Source organism: Pongo abelii, chromosome 2 (assembly GCF_028885655.2).
Source record: "Pongo abelii isolate AG06213 chromosome 2, NHGRI_mPonAbe1-v2.0_pri, whole genome shotgun sequence".
In the NCBI taxonomy this organism is placed as follows: domain Eukaryota; kingdom Metazoa; phylum Chordata; class Mammalia; order Primates; family Hominidae; genus Pongo; species Pongo abelii.
In genome coordinates, this window is record NC_085928.1 from 109,650,825 (window position 1) to 109,667,765 (window position 16,941).

Here is a 16,941-nt window from a genome sequence, read left to right on the forward strand (position 1 = left end):
ATGAGATATCACTTCACACCTGCTAGGGATGGCTACCATCAAAAAGATGAATAAGTGTTGGTGAGGTTGTGGAGAAAAGGGAATCCTTGTATACTGTTGGGAATGTAAATTAGCACAGCCATTGTGAAAAATAGTATGGAAGTTCCTCAACTAACTAAAATTGAACTACTGTATGATACAGAAGTCCCACCTCTGGATATATATCCAAAGGAATTAAAATCAGTCTATTGAAGAGACAGCGGCACTCCCATGTTCTCTGAAGCATTATTCATAATAGCCAAGCTATGGAGTCAACTTAACTGTCTATTGATGCGAGAATGGGTAAAGAAAATGTGCTATATACATACACAATGAAATACTACTTAGCCTTAAAAAGGAAGCAAATTCTGTCATTTGTGACAACATGGATGAACCTGGAGGACACTGTTCCAAGTAAAATAAGCCAGCACAGAAAGACAAATACCACACAATCTCACTTATATGTGGAATCAAAAAAAGTTGAACTCATAGAAATGGAGAGTACCAGAGTCTGGGGGAAGTGAGGGGTGGGAGGAGACATGAATCGCCAATGGGAGATATTGGTCAAAGGGTATATTTTCAGTTAGACAGGAGGAATACCTTTTGGAGATCTACCACAGGGCATGGTCATTACAGTCATTAGGTTGATGCAAAAGTAATTGCGGTTTCTTCCCATGGCATATGGAAATATGCTGTATTTACATGATTTTTTCAGAACTTGATTAATAATTTGAAAAGCAGTAAGATATTAAAATAAACCTATGATATTTTTAAAAGTAATTGTGAAATCTAACTTGGTTGCTACTATAATCCAATCATCATCTCCTTTTCTTTTCTTTTTTTTTTTTTGAGATGGAGTCTCTCTCTGTCACCCAGGCTGGAGTGCAGTGGCGCGATCTCGGCCCACTGCAAGCTCCGCCTCCCGGGTTCACACCTTTCTCCTGCCTCAGCCTCCCTGAGTAGCTGGGACTACAGGTGCCGGCCACCATGCCCGGCTAATTTTTTTTGTACTTTTAGTAGAGATGGGGTTTCACCGTGTTAGCCAGGATGGTCTTGATCTCCTGACCTCGTGATCCACCCTCCTTGGCCTCCCAAAGTGCTGGGATTACAGGTGTGAGCCACCGCGCCCGGGCCCATCTCCTTTTCTCTCACAAATTTATTTATACTTTTAAAAATGTTCCAAGTTTCACAAGTAACAAAACGGTCATCTGAGAAAAATACAAAATATAAAATGACAACAACCACCACCAAAAATATGATAAAAGTCAGGCATAACCTCACTGGAGTGGTTAGAACCGGTTGCCATGTGTCAAGGACCATAAGGTGGGTGGGAGGCAGCTGAGCAAGTCTCAGTCCAGGTGAGGACACTCCATTAGCCTCCCCTTTGTACATGGAGAAGTTGGCCAATGCAGGAATGTCATGACAACCTCAACTGTGGATTCTTCCTGTCCATTTTTTTTTTTTTGAGACAGGGTCTCACTCTGTCACCCAGGCTGGAGTGCAGTGGTGCAATCTTGGCTCACTGCAACCTCCACCTCCCAGGTTCAAGCAATTCTTGTGCCTCAGCCTCTCAAGTAGCTGGGATTACAGGTGAGCACCACCACGCTCAGCTAACTTTTCTATTTTTAGTAGAGACAGGGTTTCAGTTCACCATGTTGGCCAGACTGCTCTCGAACTCCTGACTTCAAGTGGTCCGCCCACCTTGACCTCCCAAAGTGCTGGGATTACAGGAGTGAGCCACCACACTTGGCCTCCTGTCTCCCATCTTGAGTGATACCTGTGTGTATCTCACCTTGTGCTGAAGTTCCTGAATCAGGGCTTCCTTCTTGGTCAGTTCTTCCTGGGCAGACTGCAGCAGCCCCGAGTGTTTTTTTGAGGCCTCTGTGAGCATGTTCAGCTGCTCAGTGGCATGAGCCAGGTCCTCACAGAGCATATCCCTCTGTTAGGAGACAATCACCACACTTTCTTAATTGTGGTATTCCAATAAGGATTCCCAAATCTTATCTTATTACTATTCCCAAAATAGTAATCTATGTACAACTTTTAACAGACTAAGGAAGTTTTATGTCAAAACCTATTTCTTTGGCTTGTGTGCTAATCCATTCTAAGACAAAGTAATCAGTTAATATTTAGATGAACAGGTCTAGAGATTAACATTATTACAGTAAACGTATATAGGTATCCCAATTGAGGTTTAACTGTACTCTAGGTTTGAGGTTTAATTGCATTCTCTCCTCACCCCCAGGATCTCAAAGCCAATCTCTCTCTCCTGGGGAGGACTCAAAGGTCTCTTGGTTACTTCTTGTCTCACCAATTGACTCTAGTCCTTTATATACTGGAAAGTAAACAGCTGTAAAGATGAGCCTCCATCAGCCAGTTGGGGAGGGGCTGGGCAGTTTGCACCAGATTGTGATTCATTGTCACAGACCATCAAGGTTTCAGGAAGTAGCTTTGTGGAAAGTGTCACAGAAAATTAGAAGTCCTATAGGTTGCATACATAATTTCTATGTACACAGTATATGTAATTCCTCCCAAATTAGAGCAGATACTGCTTATCCTTCTTTTCCTTTCCAAATGTACATGTATGTATGCAGGTATGTGTGTGCGTGTATATACATATATACATACATATATATGTGTGTACATATACATGTACATATACGTGGATATACACACACAGATATATATACACACATATCAACACACACTTTTAAAAAACTTGACACATCACAAACATTTTTGCATGTACTCACTCTTTTCACTGTGTGGACTCCATTTCACCTTATGGATGTACCACAATTTAATCCATCACTAAATATTTTGGTTGATTTGAATTTTTCACTATTCTATGCACTTCATTCTTCTATCTAGATTATTTCTTTAGGCTGAATTTTTAAAAGTGCAAACTCAAAGGATACGTAAAAAACATAAGGCTATGTATTACCAGACTACCTCCCCAAAGGCTGAACATAAACTCCTCCAGAAGTTTGAGTAATCATCCTTGTCTGCACATCTTCCTTGGGTCTTAAACTTTACCAGTTATAAGATTAGAAAATAGCTCTTATTTTAATTTGTGAAACTGGCCCAACTGTCCCCTAGAACTGATGTTTATGGTTTCTTTTGAATAAACATAGAAATTGGCCCTCCCAGTCTTAAAACTTAAGAAAGTTACATTTGTCTTATCTGAGTTCCTTTCTCAGGGAACCAACCATCAGGCATCCCAGACAAGATCAAGGAACTGAAACTTACCAGATCATGGCAACTGAACAAATGAGATGCCAGGCCCCTCACCTGTCATGGCTAACTGATAACCTGTTTCCTGTTAACCAACTCCTTTTCCTTACCCCTCCCTAATTCCTGCTTTTCCACACATGGTTACCTTTCTTGCTATATAAACTCCCAATTTTAGTCAGTCAGGGAGAAGGATTTGAAACTGATCTCCTATCTTGGCTACGGCACTCATTTAAAGTCTTCTTTGCCGGCAATACTCCTTGACTCAGTGATTGGCTTTCTGTGTGGTAAGCAACCAGACCTAGGCTGAACTCCTGATGTTTCAGGAATATTTGCATGTCTCTGATTCCAAAGAAGTTTTGTGCCACTGTATTCCTTCTTTGGGGAGCTACCTATGCCCATTTTCCACCAGCTGTGTTTCTATCCTTCTCCTGAAGGATAAATTAAGATGGTAAAATACTTTGTCATCAGTCGCAAATATTTTCCCCGTCTGTTGTTAGAATTTTTGTTTTTAATATTGTATAATCTTCCCTTATGAGTTCTAATCTTTATATCAAGATATTTTCAGTCACATAATCTCAAGATTTTTTTATGTATTTGTATTTTTTCTTCTCCTTAAAAAAAAATACTATTTATTTATTTTTTTAGACAGAGTCTTGCTCTGTCGCCCAGATGGAGTGCAGTGGCGTGATCTCATCTAACTGTAACCTCCACCTCCCAGGTTCAAGCGATTCTCATGCCTCAGCCTCCTGAGTAGTTGGGATTACAGGTGTACACCACTACACCTGGCTAATTTTTCTAATTTTTGTATTTTTAGTAGAGACGGGGTTTCGTCATGTTGGGCAGGCTGGTCTTGAGCTCCTGGTCTCAAGTGATCCACCTGCCTTGGCCTCCCAAAGTGTTGGGATTACAGGTGTGAGTCACTGTGCCCATCCCTCCTTTTGTTCTTTTAGAGATGGGGGCTCTTGCAACATTACCCAGGCTGGACTTGAACTACTGGACTCAAGCAATCGTCCCACGTCAGCCTCCTGAGTAGCTAGGACTACACGCGTGCGTTACCATGCCTGGCTTGTATTTTTATTTTCTAGTACTTCTATGATGTCATCATTTGTACAGAACTCTAATCCATGTAAAAATTGTTTTGGCTTTGATATCTTTTCAAATTGGTCACACAATTTTCCCAACACATATATTGACTAAACCGACTCTTCACTGTTGAGAAATACTTCCTTTACCATTACACTAAATTCCTTCATATTCACTGCTATTTGTGGATGTTCAAAGTTGTTGCAATGATCTCTCTATCATCAGTCCAACACTGGATATGGTTACCATTTAGCTTACAAATCTCTCTGCATTATTGTTTTTCTAAGTTTTGTTGGTAAATCTTGTGTATTTTTTTCAAAGGAACCTTAAAATCATCAGTTTTTTATATTGGGATTTGAGGCCAGGCATGGTGGCTCACGCCTGTAATCCTAGCAATTTGGGAGGCTGAGGCAGGGGAGGATCACTTGGGTTTAGGAGTTTGAGACCAGTGTGGGCATCATAGTGAAACCTCATCTCTACAAAAAAATACCAAAAATTAGCTAGGCGTGGTGGTGCACATCTGTAGTCCCAGCTACTTGGGAGGCTGAGGTGGCAGGATCACTTAGGCCCAGGCGTTCAAGGCTGCAGTGAGCCATGATCACATTACTACACTCCAGCCTGGGTGACAAAACAAGACCCTGTCTCAAAAAAATAAAAATAAATACATTGGGATTTGAAGTGGAATTACATAAATTTCTGTTTCTAAAACGACAGGGTCTTCCTGTCCAAGTCTCCATTTAGATCCTTTTATTGAAGTCTCTTTTCATGTTGCTTGGAAAGTTTTATGTTCTTAACAGTTGTCAAATATTCTCCCTAAGATTTTGATACGCTATATTATTTCTGTGAAAGAGAATTTTTAAAAGCTCCTGTTATGTTTTTAAACTGTTTATTTAATATTATATATTATCTTAATTATAACATAATATTATATATTATAATAATCTATAATAAAGCTATTCTTTATTATTATTTTCTGAGATGAAGTCTTGCTCTGTCGCCCTAGCTGGAGTGCAGTGGCGCGATCTCGGCTCACTGCAACCTCTGCCTCCTGGGTTCCAGCGATTCTCCTACCTCAGCTTCCCGAGTAGCTGGGACTATAGGCACGTGCCACCACGCCCAGCTAATTTTTTTTTTTTTTTTTGTATTTTTAGTAGAGACAGGGTTTCACTGTGTTTAGCAGGATGGTCTCGATCTCCTGACCTTGTGATCCACCTACCTCGGCCTCCCTAAAAGTGCTGAGATTACAGGCATGAGCCACGGCGCCCGGCCCCAGTAAAGCTATTCTTTCTTTAATATTCAATTTCTTTTAATATCCCTTAGGGAAGTTTTATGTCCTTAACAGTTGTTACAAATTCTCTCCTAAGGTTTTAATACGTTTGGTTGTTTTTGTGAATGGAATTTTTTAGTTCCAATATTGTTAAATGGTTATTAATGGCACATAGTAAATATATTTTTAAGACTAATTTATAACTGATTACTAAACTCAATATTCTAATAGATATTCAGACAGTATGTTGGAGTTTCCATGTAGACACTCATGACCATCTGCAAATAACAGTCACTTTCTCTCAGTTTTTATAATATTTGTATCCCACTTAGTATTTCCATTTTACTGCACTGGCTAAGTGCTCATATTGTTGAAAAACAGTGATATATGAACAATTTGAATATACTGAACAATTCACAAACCATAGCCATAAAACTAAATTTTAGCTAATAAAGACTGAAGATAAGTACAAAGGGAATATGAATTAGCTGTTTATAGGGTCAATTCCACTTGAATCTAAAATGTATGAATCTAAGATACGATATTTAAATCTAAATACAATATTCATAGTCACATTTTATTTTTAAGAAGAAAAAAGAGAGAAAGCAAGCAAGGAAGGAAGAGCTTTTAGGTAAACAGGCATGAGTTTTCATTATTTACCTACTCCCACTCAAATAGCTAGATTTCCTTTTTACTTTGTCAATAGTCAGTATGAAACTGAATTTTTAGCCCATCATCTTATACTTTGCAGGGGACCCTAGGTTGTGGCTTCTGTGTACTAACTTTTCAATTGGCTTGCTAAAACTATTTCCAGCTGACACATATTGAGCAGTGACAAGGAGCCAGACACAGTTCTAAGCACTTTCCATGTATTACCTCAGTTCATCTTTACAACACCTTGTGACAGTGGCCCCCAGCCCCCAGGTCACAGACTGGTATCAGTCTGTGGCTTGTTAGGAACTGGGCTGCACAGCAGGAGGAAAGCGAGCGCAGCTTCATCTGTATTTATAGCCGTTCCCCATCGCTCGCATTACTGCCTGAGCTCCGCCTCCTGTCAAATCAGTGGCAGCATTAGATTCTCACAGAAGCATTAACTCTATTGCAAACTGCGTGCCAGGGATCTCGTTTGGGCACTCCTTATGAGAATCTAATGCCTGATGATTTGTCACTATTTCCCATCACCCCTGGATAGAACCATCTAGTTGCAGGAAAACAAGCTCAGGGCTCCCACTGATTCTACATTACGGTGAGTTATACAATTATTTTATTATATATTACAATGTAAATATAATAATAGAAATAAAGTACACAGTAAATGTAATGTGCTTGAATCATCCAGAAACCAGCCCCCTTCACCCTCCTGGTCTAAGGAAAAACTGTCTTCCACTAAACTGGTCCCTGGTGCCAAAAAGGCTGAGGACCACTGCCTTATGCAGTAGGAAGTACTGTTATCTCTACAGATATGGCAAATGAAGCACAGGGAGAAATTTAACTTCCCCAAGGTCACACAGCTAGAATTCCAACTCCGTAGCCTGTGCTCTTAATAACTTGTTACTATTCTACCCTTACTTTCCTTTTATTCTAATTTTTGTTGTCTACTTTAATCTTTTTTTTTTTTTGAGATGGAGTCTCGATCTGTCGCCCAGGCTAGAGTGCAGTGGCATGATCTCAGCTTGCTGCAACCTCTGCCTCCTGGATTCAAACCATTTTCCTGCCTTGGCCTCCTGAATAGCTGGGATTACAGGCACGCACCACCACACCCGGCTAATTTTTGTAGTTTTAGTAGGGATGGGGTTTCACCATGTTGGCCAGGCTGATCTGGAACTCCTGACCTCAAGTGATCCACCCGCCTCGGCCTCCCAAAATGCTGGGATTACAGGTGTAAGCCACCGCGTCTGGCCTATTTTAATCTTATATCTTACGTGTGTTAGCAGCTTCAAATCCTTTCTGCGATGTAGCAAGATATAAATACAAATTACTGGCAATAGCCATCTTGGATATCTACCCCACAGGTCCTTAAAATTCAAAACTGGTATGTATAAAATGCATCTCATTAACTTTCCGTGGGCCTCTATTCTTTCCATCTGAAATGTGCACAGAACCATTCAGTCCTCCAGGCTAGAAAGCTTGGTGCCCACTCTGACTGCTTCTTCCCTTCGTGGTACATATCCAACTGGACACCAACTGTCACCTGTAGCTCTGAAACACTTCCCAACTCTATCTCACCCCCTATCCCCACTAGCATTTCTTGGCTCGGACCTCATGACCTTCTGCCTGGGTTCAATGTCTATGCAGTTTTGGTTTCCTAAAAGATACAGCTGATGTTCCTCAAGACACTTCACTACACAGGCTCAGTCTGCCTCCACTTCACTGCCAGCACCTTGTGTTGGCCACCCTGACTGCTTGCTGTGCTTGGGACACACCACACATGTTCACACTGCCAAGCTTCCCTCTCTAGCAAAGTTGTGTACAAATACTCTCTCTTCTGAGGAGGTCTTTAGAATTTCCCCTGGCAGAATTACTCCCCTCCCTCCCTTTTCTGTGCCCCCAGGTTATTACATCATATTACACATATCTCTTAAGCTAGAATGCATGCTTTGATGTAAGTAACGTGTTTTTCAATCATCTTTCCATTCCCAAATGCCAGGCCGGGTACAGGTTGTATAGTAGATGGATTCAATATTTGTTGAATTTGTTTCATGGGTAGCATAGGTTAGCCAAAACCCCTTTATTTCTAAAGCAAATATAGAACAGTTTATACAATAGGTTATCATCTGTGTGGGAAAAAAAGTAAGGCTAAAAGTATATAGGATTGCTTAAAATATCTCTTGAAAGTTACACAAGAAACTGATAACATGGGGGTAGCTGAGGAATAGGAAGGGCTGGAAGAAAATCCATATTGCTCCTAGCTTATACACTAATTTTTAAAAAGATAAGTTCACATCATCAACAACAAAAAAACTTCCTTTAGCTGTAGGTTACAAATTAACCTGTACTGCTTAATTTTTAAAAAGATAAATTTACATCAACAAAAACAAAAATAAAACTTATCTTCGCTAAAATGCAAAAGACAACCCTGAAATCAGCCTGTTCAAACAGCCCTTTTCTGCTGTCTGCTACTACCACTGCATCCAATTAAATGCGGTTTCCACTCTGCTCCCCTTACAGGGGTCAGTTATAGGAAGTTAACGTGGTGTCAGCAAAAATGATGGAAAATAGATCAGCTAGATAAAATATAATAATTTTGGTGAAATTATTATACATGACTATTTGTATTATTATACACTATACAATAATACATTAGTAGTATACAAATACTATCTCCTCAAAGGAGACAGTATATGTATAAAGACTGCCGGAGGAGGAAGCTTGGCAGCGTGAACACGTGTGGGGTATCTCAGGCACAGCAAGCAGTCAGGGTGGCAGCATGAGGTGCAGGCAGTGAGGTAGAGGTAGAGTGAGCCTGTGTAGTGAAGCGTCTTGAGAAACATCAGCTATATAAGAATTATTTCTTTAAAAATCCTGTATTTATTCATTAATAACTTCCACACGCAAATACACATATTGACAAGTAATAAGGAAAACAAAGAAGTTGTGATGCGTTAATACCTACCTCTATGTCCTCAGAAAGTATTCTCAGCCTAAGGGTTTCTTTCAGATCCAGAATATCCACTTCCTGCTTCTTGATCAACACTCTGCTCTCTTCTCTGTCAACCAAAGCAGAGTTGTATTTGCACTGTAGAAGAGAACGTCATGCTATAAGAGCCGTTTTATTACCTGTTTCTACATTAAAATAACAAGAATGAGTCTGGGTTCCAAGGTGATGACAAGATTAACACAAGATAATTCAATAAATACTTGCTGACTGAAGGAATAGAAGAATAAGTGCATGAATGGTGAAGAGAAATGGAAAAGTCCTCTAAGTATCAGTGAAAAAAACATCGGGTTTGTCATCTACTGCCTTCAGAAATAAACATGGAGTGCGGCAAGCTCCCTGTAGAGCAGAGGAGTGAGGAGGAGTGACAAAAGCCTTCGCCTTGACCCAGAGGAGAAAAGCATCAACATTGAACTCAGATACATGCTGACAAAATAAGTAGTTAACTTTAGGAAATGATATTATGTCCAATATTGGGGAAACAAACTCACTTTCTAAATTATTAATGTCTCTGAACTTAACTACAATGTGCTACTGTGTTACTTTTTCCTCAAAGCTACTAAAAAACACCACATTTGCCTTAACTGTTACGGCCAGCAACCAGCCTGTTTCTTATCCAGTTTATATCAGCATTCCCAAACAGTGCACAGAGAACATCGTCCCAGATAAGTGAAACCTGAGAAACACTGCAGCCTACATTGTCTCCCAGAGATACATACTACACACTTTCATAATGACTCTGCAAGTCCTACAAACACACAAACCTGTTGAGCTTTATTTAACTAGAATTTCCAAACTTATTTGACCACAGAATCTTTTTTCTGGTGGAGCATCTGTTAAACTCTTGAAAAGTCTGTGAAGTGTCTCATGCTCAAATTTAACATCTTGTTGGTGACCGAACTTACATTTATGTCCTTCAGTTCTTGTTTCAGGGTGTCTATAGTTTCTGTTTTCTCACAGACCGATGTTCTTAGCTCCTGGATCTGGTTCATGAGGTCAGCTACAACTTTCTGATGAGGACAGAAATAATATCTTCATACCCAATGACATTAAGGAGAAGAAAATTTTTAAATGGTAAATCACTTATCTTTCCTAATGGCAATATAAGTCAATTTTATTTTAGTAAAAGATCATGTCACATTAGTATCAATTTATATATATATATAATATATATACATATATATACACACACACACACACACACACACACACACACTTACATATATATATATATATATATATATTTTTTTTTTTTTTGAGACAGAGTCTCGCTGTGTCGCCCAGGTTGGAGTGCAGTGGCGCGATCTCGGCTCACTGCAAGCTCCGCCTCCCGGGTTCACGCCATTCTCCTGCCTCAGCCTCCCGAGTAGCTGGGACTACAGGTGCCTGCCACGATGCCCAGCTAATTTTTTGTATTTTTAGTAGAGACGGGGTTTCACCATGTTAGCCAGGATGGTCTTGATCTTCTGACCTTGTGATCCGCCCGCCTCAGCCTCCCAAAGTGCTGGGATTACAGACATGAGCCACTCGCCTGGCATCAATTTATATTTTAATGGCTTTATAATTTTTTTTTTTGAGACAGAGTTTCACTCTTGTTGCCCAGACGGGAGTGCAATGGTGTGATCTTGGCTCACCGCAACCTCCGCCTCCCAGGTTCAAGTAATTCTCCTGCCTCAGCCTCCCGAGTAGCTAGGATTACAGGCATGTGCCACCACATCTGGCTAATTTTGTATTTTTAGTAGAGACAGGGTTTCTCCATGTTGGTCAGGCTGGTCTCGAACTCCCCACCTCAGGTGATCCACCTGCCTTGGCCTCCCAAAGTGCTGGAATTACAGGCGTAAGCCACTGTGCCCAGTCTATAATATTTGATCTAATCATTTGTTTTGGTTTTATGAATGTATATGAGCTAGACATAGAAGAATTTTATACCTAATTTTAAACTTGGACATACATACTATTTTTATTATTCTAGTTAAAGTCAACACCAGGGATTTGAAAATTTGTATCATGGGACTTACAGTCAACAAGAAAGGGTCACACTAATATCAGCATCCTAGTTAAAAGGGTAGGATGCGTTTTAGAAACACTGCCATCCAAAGTGACAGTAGTTTGTACTTGAAGTTACATGGCAAATTAAGTGAAAGACCTCATTCTCTAGCAACCGTGGAGGATGAACAAGGCTTAACTGCATACAGAAATATTCATACTATCTATTGGTCACCCTGGAGGTGCAAGAAGAGGTAGGAGAACAAAATGTTAAACTAGCATTTATAAGAAAATGCACAGAGAGATGTAGCTTCAAACTCTACCAACCTTATCAGAATCTCTAGACTTTTCCAGGGAATTGATCACTTTTTCAGTAGCAAGCAAGCTCTCTTCTAGTTTCTGTACTTTTGCCATCTATGGTGAAAAAGAAATATTTTTAGAAGAATAATTAAATCACAAAGTTAACCATATACACAGATAAACAAGTTGAAAGCAGCTTTTCATATTATAGAGTCTACTCTAGGAGTAATACTTGAAAATGATAAATTGGGTTGAAAGACAGTGATTTTGTGCTGTCTACCAGGAGACTACCAACAAATTATTACTGTAACCCTCTGGGAGTTAGAAAAACAAGAGTTGAAAAACAATAGGTCAGGCACGGTGGCTCATGCCTGTAATCTCAGCACTTTGGGAGACCAAGGTGGGTGGATCACTTGAACTCAGGAGTTCGATCCTGGGCAACATGGTGAAACCCCATCTCTATAAAAAATACAAAAATTTAGCCAGGCATAGTGGTGCATGCCCATAGTCCCAGCTACTCGAGAGGCTGAGGTGGGAAAATCACCTGAGCTTGGGAAATCAAGGCTACAGTGAGCCATCACCACGCCACTGCACTGCAGCCTGGGTGACAGAGTGAGAAACTGTCTTAAAAAAAGAAGAAAAAAATAAAATTAAAAATAATAGAACCAGCCCCAAATTCCATTTCTTTCTTACTAATTTCCAACATCTGCAAGCTGAAATCATGATAATAAGCCTTTTAGGTATCAGGAATAAAAGTTACAAACTTCAAATTCTAGAGTTAGAGTAATAGGAAATTTACCTGCTGCTCACACTTGGCCATCTCTTTCTGTTTCTCCTGACGTACAGCCTCAAGAACTTTTAAAATTTCTCTGGAAAAGAATAATTATCTTTTACCCCTGACTTCATTCAATGAAAACAGGAACTGAATCTGTTAGTACAGAAGAGATTAAGTGCAAATGAACTTTGTTAGGCACACCCTTGGTGTCAGGCACTACCTTACAGTGGGGATCAGAAATTTGAACCCATTTCTTCAACAATTATTCAATGAGAACCCATTTTTGTGCCATGACTGTTTTTCCTCAGAGTGTTTAGTACTCCTAAATATAACATATATCATATAGTATTTATTACCTGTCTCCCTGTGCTAGAAGTTAAAATCCATGAGGACAGGGATGTTTTGTTCACTGTTTCACCTCTAAATGTTCTGGCATTCACCAGATCAGTGCCTGTCTTGTTGGATATCAATAAATGTTTGAATAAATGAGTAAATGTCAATTGCTTGTCTCTCAACTGGATGTAAGCTCTACGTTCACCACTGTATACCAGGGCCTAGAAGAAAATCGACCTCATAGGAAGAACTCCGTAAGTACCTACTGAATAAACAAATTCTTCTCATTAGAGTGACTCTCAGCCTAGTGACTGAGGCCCAAAGATTCACTGAGATTACCAAGGAGAGGAACCTGGAAAGAGGGAAGAAATATGGCAGCATTCCTGTTAGGGGACATTCCTGGTAGAAAAAGATTTGTAGTCACAGAAATAAAAATCTGTCTCCTCCTTCCAATAATAAAAGGAAGAGTTAGAAGTCATCTTATTATATATTTGCTGTGATTTATTTACAGAAGGCCCTGAGTTCTGATTACCACCAATTGCTATTCATTTAAAAGTACTATAGCTAGTTGTTACATGTTTTGAAAAATTAAGTTTCTCCACATAGCCATTTATACAAAAGAACCTGCTGTCGCTTTTGGAATGCTTTAAAAAAATAACTCTTTACAGGGTATTGGCAATAAAAAAAAAAAAACAAGATTAAGAATGTGGTATTAAACAATATTCTAGTATGCTAGTAGAAAAGATAAATAGCACTCACTTAGAACTGTTTTCTTTATCTTCTTCAAACTGTAATGATAATTTGTTATTGCGTTCTTTTTCTGCCTCAAGAAGCTCCATCAAATTCTAAAAGACAACATTAGATTTTAAGTAACTGTTACTAGTAATGCGTAGTCAACGAACATGTCAAGTACCTTCTATGTGGCAGGCACTGTGGGCAAGTATAGCAAAGAAGGAGGAAAGGACAGTCCTTGTCCTACACTCAAAAGGACAGTCACAGATGCAGGACAAATTCACCAATTACCAACTCCCTTCTTAACATACATTCAGATCAGATTTCAGAGTTTCATTTTCTTTTTTGCAGTTTTGGAGATTTCTTGAAAGTTGGTCAATCTCAAATTTCATTATTTCTTGTAAGTTGTCATAGGAATCCTGTAGGCAGGCTTTGCTCTCAAGCAGCTTTTCGTTTTCTAACCTTTATAAGGAAAACATTTTAAAAATGGTAAATAAACATTTAATGTATTTCTATTAATCAGATCATCTGCAGTTCAATTTATCCCATCTACAGCCCATTCCCAATTCACATAAGCCTCAAGTGATATAAGGCTCCTTATGGACCGGTGTGAAATGTCCATGATGCACAAACATGTGAGACACACTGGACCACAGAGTAGTTTGGTAGGAACAGAAAAGACAAGTGGGAGCATTAGCTTGCAGGCATCACTTCCTCATTCTTTCTCCATGGCTTCAACCAGACATGCTTAATTGATGAGCAATTTACAGTGATTAGACTCAATTAGGGGTTTCCAGACCTAACGCTCACATAAGCCAGGCACTGGCTGTTAATTTCCAAGTTTTATTGATAGCTCAACTCCAACTATTCATACATCCTCTCAGCTCTAGGAACATTAAGATGACAATGTGACTTTGATTTGAGCAAGAGAGAAAATGTTTTTGGAAGATAATTACTGCTTTTTTTGGTTTTCATCCTCTTATTTCCCTCCTGAGTAAGCTGTAGCACCTCCAAGAATCCACAGCTCAGCCAAGAACTACCACACAATCAATCTGACCTCTGGATCATCCAAAGCAGATGTCCTAGCTTATGTACGGAAGGTTATTATATATGGAATATCTGCTGTACTAACTCAAACAGAGCAGAAGCAGCAAATCATAAAGTGGTATAAATCAGTTGCTAAAGATAGATACATGGGCAATAGATGGTAGGGAAGGGGAACATATTTATGTATTTATGGCATAAACTATATAGATATAGATATATAAAGTAGACAAAATAATTCAAGAAACACATAGCAGTGTCGTGCTGTTTCATTCACAGGCCTTAACAACCATTGAAGGCCACAGTGGAATACAAGCAGCCCAGTAAATGATGTACTTAAACTGGAGACACTGAGAAGGTTAAATTGTGTTCAGTGTATTTAAAAAGCTAGGAAGAGGCTGGGCACAGTGGCTCATGCCTCTAATCCCAGCACTTTCGGAAGCTGAGGTGGGATGGACTGCTTGAGCTCATGGGTTTGAAAACAGCCTGGGCAACATGGCGAATCTCTGTCTCTACAAAAAATATAAAAATTAGCTGGGTGCACTGGCATGTGCCTGTAGTCCCAGCTATGTGGGGAGCTGAGGTGGGAGGACAGCTTGAGCCCGGGATATTGAGGCTGCAGTAAGCCGTGTTTATGCCACCGTGCTCCAGCCTGGGTGACAAAGTGAGACACTGTCTCAAAAACAAACAAACAAACCTAGAAAGTATTTAATGATGAAAATAGAATTTAAGTACGTAGCAAAATATAATGGATTCTTAACATTTTTTGATGTAGTTCAACTGACATATAAACATTAGGAAATTAAGATCCCATGAGATTAGTGACTTCAAAAAAAATTACACAAAATAGTTTGAGGTGAGGCCAAGATTATTAGATCCAGCGATTCAGAAGTTAAAACAAATGCTAAGGGTAAGAGAAGGCACCAGTGCACTTGTGATAAGTTATCAATAAATTACCTACTTTGTTTAACTAATTTGAGTTGGGTTATACCACTTGCACTTCAAGTAGATTACAGGCCAATCAGACAGCTAGATAAGTGGACTTGGTGCTGGGGAAATGGAACAGGGTGGTGGAGGCTGTGCTGACACAGACAGCACATTCTGTCTCTAAAGAGAAAGGAGTGAGTTTTGCAGCAACTGATGGCTGCCATGCAGGGATGTGGGCCTAGTGGTACCAAATAGTATGACTTCGCTAGGGAATGCTGAAATATAGATTTTTATAAGAAAACACTCAATTTTTAAAATGCTATGTTCATTTATTTTTCTTTAGCCACTGGGCAGGCCTAAGAAAAATGTATGTGAATTAGGCAAGATGGCCAAATAGGAAGAGCTGCAGTCTGCAGCTCCCAGCAGGATCGATGCAGAAGATGGGTGATTTTTACATTTCCAACTGAGGTACTTGGTTCATCTCATTGGGACGGGTTGGACAGTGGGTGCAGACCACGGAGGGCTAGCTGAAGCAGGGCAGGCGTCGCCTCACCCAGGAAGTGCAAGGGGTCGGGGAATTTCCCTTTCCTAGCCAAGGGAAGCCGTGACAGACTGTACCTGGAAAAATGGGACACTCCCGCCATAATACTGAGCTTTTCCAATGGTCTTATCAAATGGCACACCAGGAGATTATATCCCGCACCTAGCTCGGTGGGTCCCACGCCCACGGAGCCTCGCTCACTGCTAGCACGGCAGTCTGAGATCAACCTGTGAGGCAGCAGCCTGACACGGGGAGGGCCATCCGCCATTGCTGAGGCTTGAGTAGGTAAACAAAGCGGCCTGGAAGCTTGAACTGGGTGGAGCCCACCACAGCTCAGCAACGCTGGCTGCCTCTATAGATTCCACCTCTGGGGGCAGAGCACAGCTGAGCAAAAGGCAGCAGAAACTTCTGCAGACTTAAATGTCCCTGTCTGACAGCTCTGAAGAGTACAACGGTTCTCCCGACATGGTGTTTGAGCACTGAGAATGGACAGACTGCCTCCTCAAGTGGGTCCCTGACCCGTGTAGCCTAACTGGGATACACGTCCCAGTACGGGCCGACTGACACCTCATACAGGTGGGTGCCCCTCTGGGACAAAGCTTCCAGAGGAAGGATCATGCAGCAATATTTGCTGTTCTGCAGCCTCCGCTGGTGATACCCAGGCAAACAGGGTCTGGAGTGGACCTCCAGCAAACACCAACAGAGCGGCAGCTGAGCGACCTGACTGTTAGAAGGAAAACTAAGAAACAGAAAGGAATAGAATCAACATCAACAAAAAGGGCATCCACACCAAAACCCCATCTGTAGATCACCAATATCAAAGACCAAAGGTAGACAAAACCACAAAGATGGGGAGAAACCACAGGAGAAAAGCTGAAAATTCTAAAAACCAGAGCGCCTCTTCTCCTCCAAAGGATTGCAGCTCCTCGCCAGCAATAGAACAAAGCTGGACGGAGAATGACTTTGATGAGTTGACAGAAGTAGGCTTCAGAAGGTCGGTAATAACAAACTTCTCCAAGCTAAAGGACCATGTTCAAACCCATTGC

The 16,941-nt window shown here is 40.5% G+C and overlaps 1 protein-coding gene across 4 annotated transcripts in view; it reads right to left on the reverse strand.

Annotated features, from left to right (window-relative positions):
* The window catches only part of KIF15 (kinesin family member 15), an 89,734-nt gene that overhangs the window by 13,164 nt on the left and 59,629 nt on the right, over positions 1-16,941 (reverse strand). For all 4 annotated transcript variants that reach the window (XM_024244811.3, XM_063722542.1, XM_024244812.2 and 1 more), the window contains 7 exons: positions 13,695-13,845; positions 13,411-13,496; positions 12,343-12,412; positions 11,571-11,657; positions 10,163-10,267; positions 9,216-9,338; positions 1,811-1,957 (listed from right to left, as the gene is read on the reverse strand). In XM_024244811.3, the coding sequence (XP_024100579.1) occupies positions 1,811-1,957; positions 9,216-9,338; positions 10,163-10,267; positions 11,571-11,657; positions 12,343-12,412; positions 13,411-13,496; positions 13,695-13,845 (769 nt within the window). The remainder of the gene's footprint in view (positions 1-1,810; positions 1,958-9,215; positions 9,339-10,162; positions 10,268-11,570; positions 11,658-12,342; positions 12,413-13,410; positions 13,497-13,694; positions 13,846-16,941) is intronic.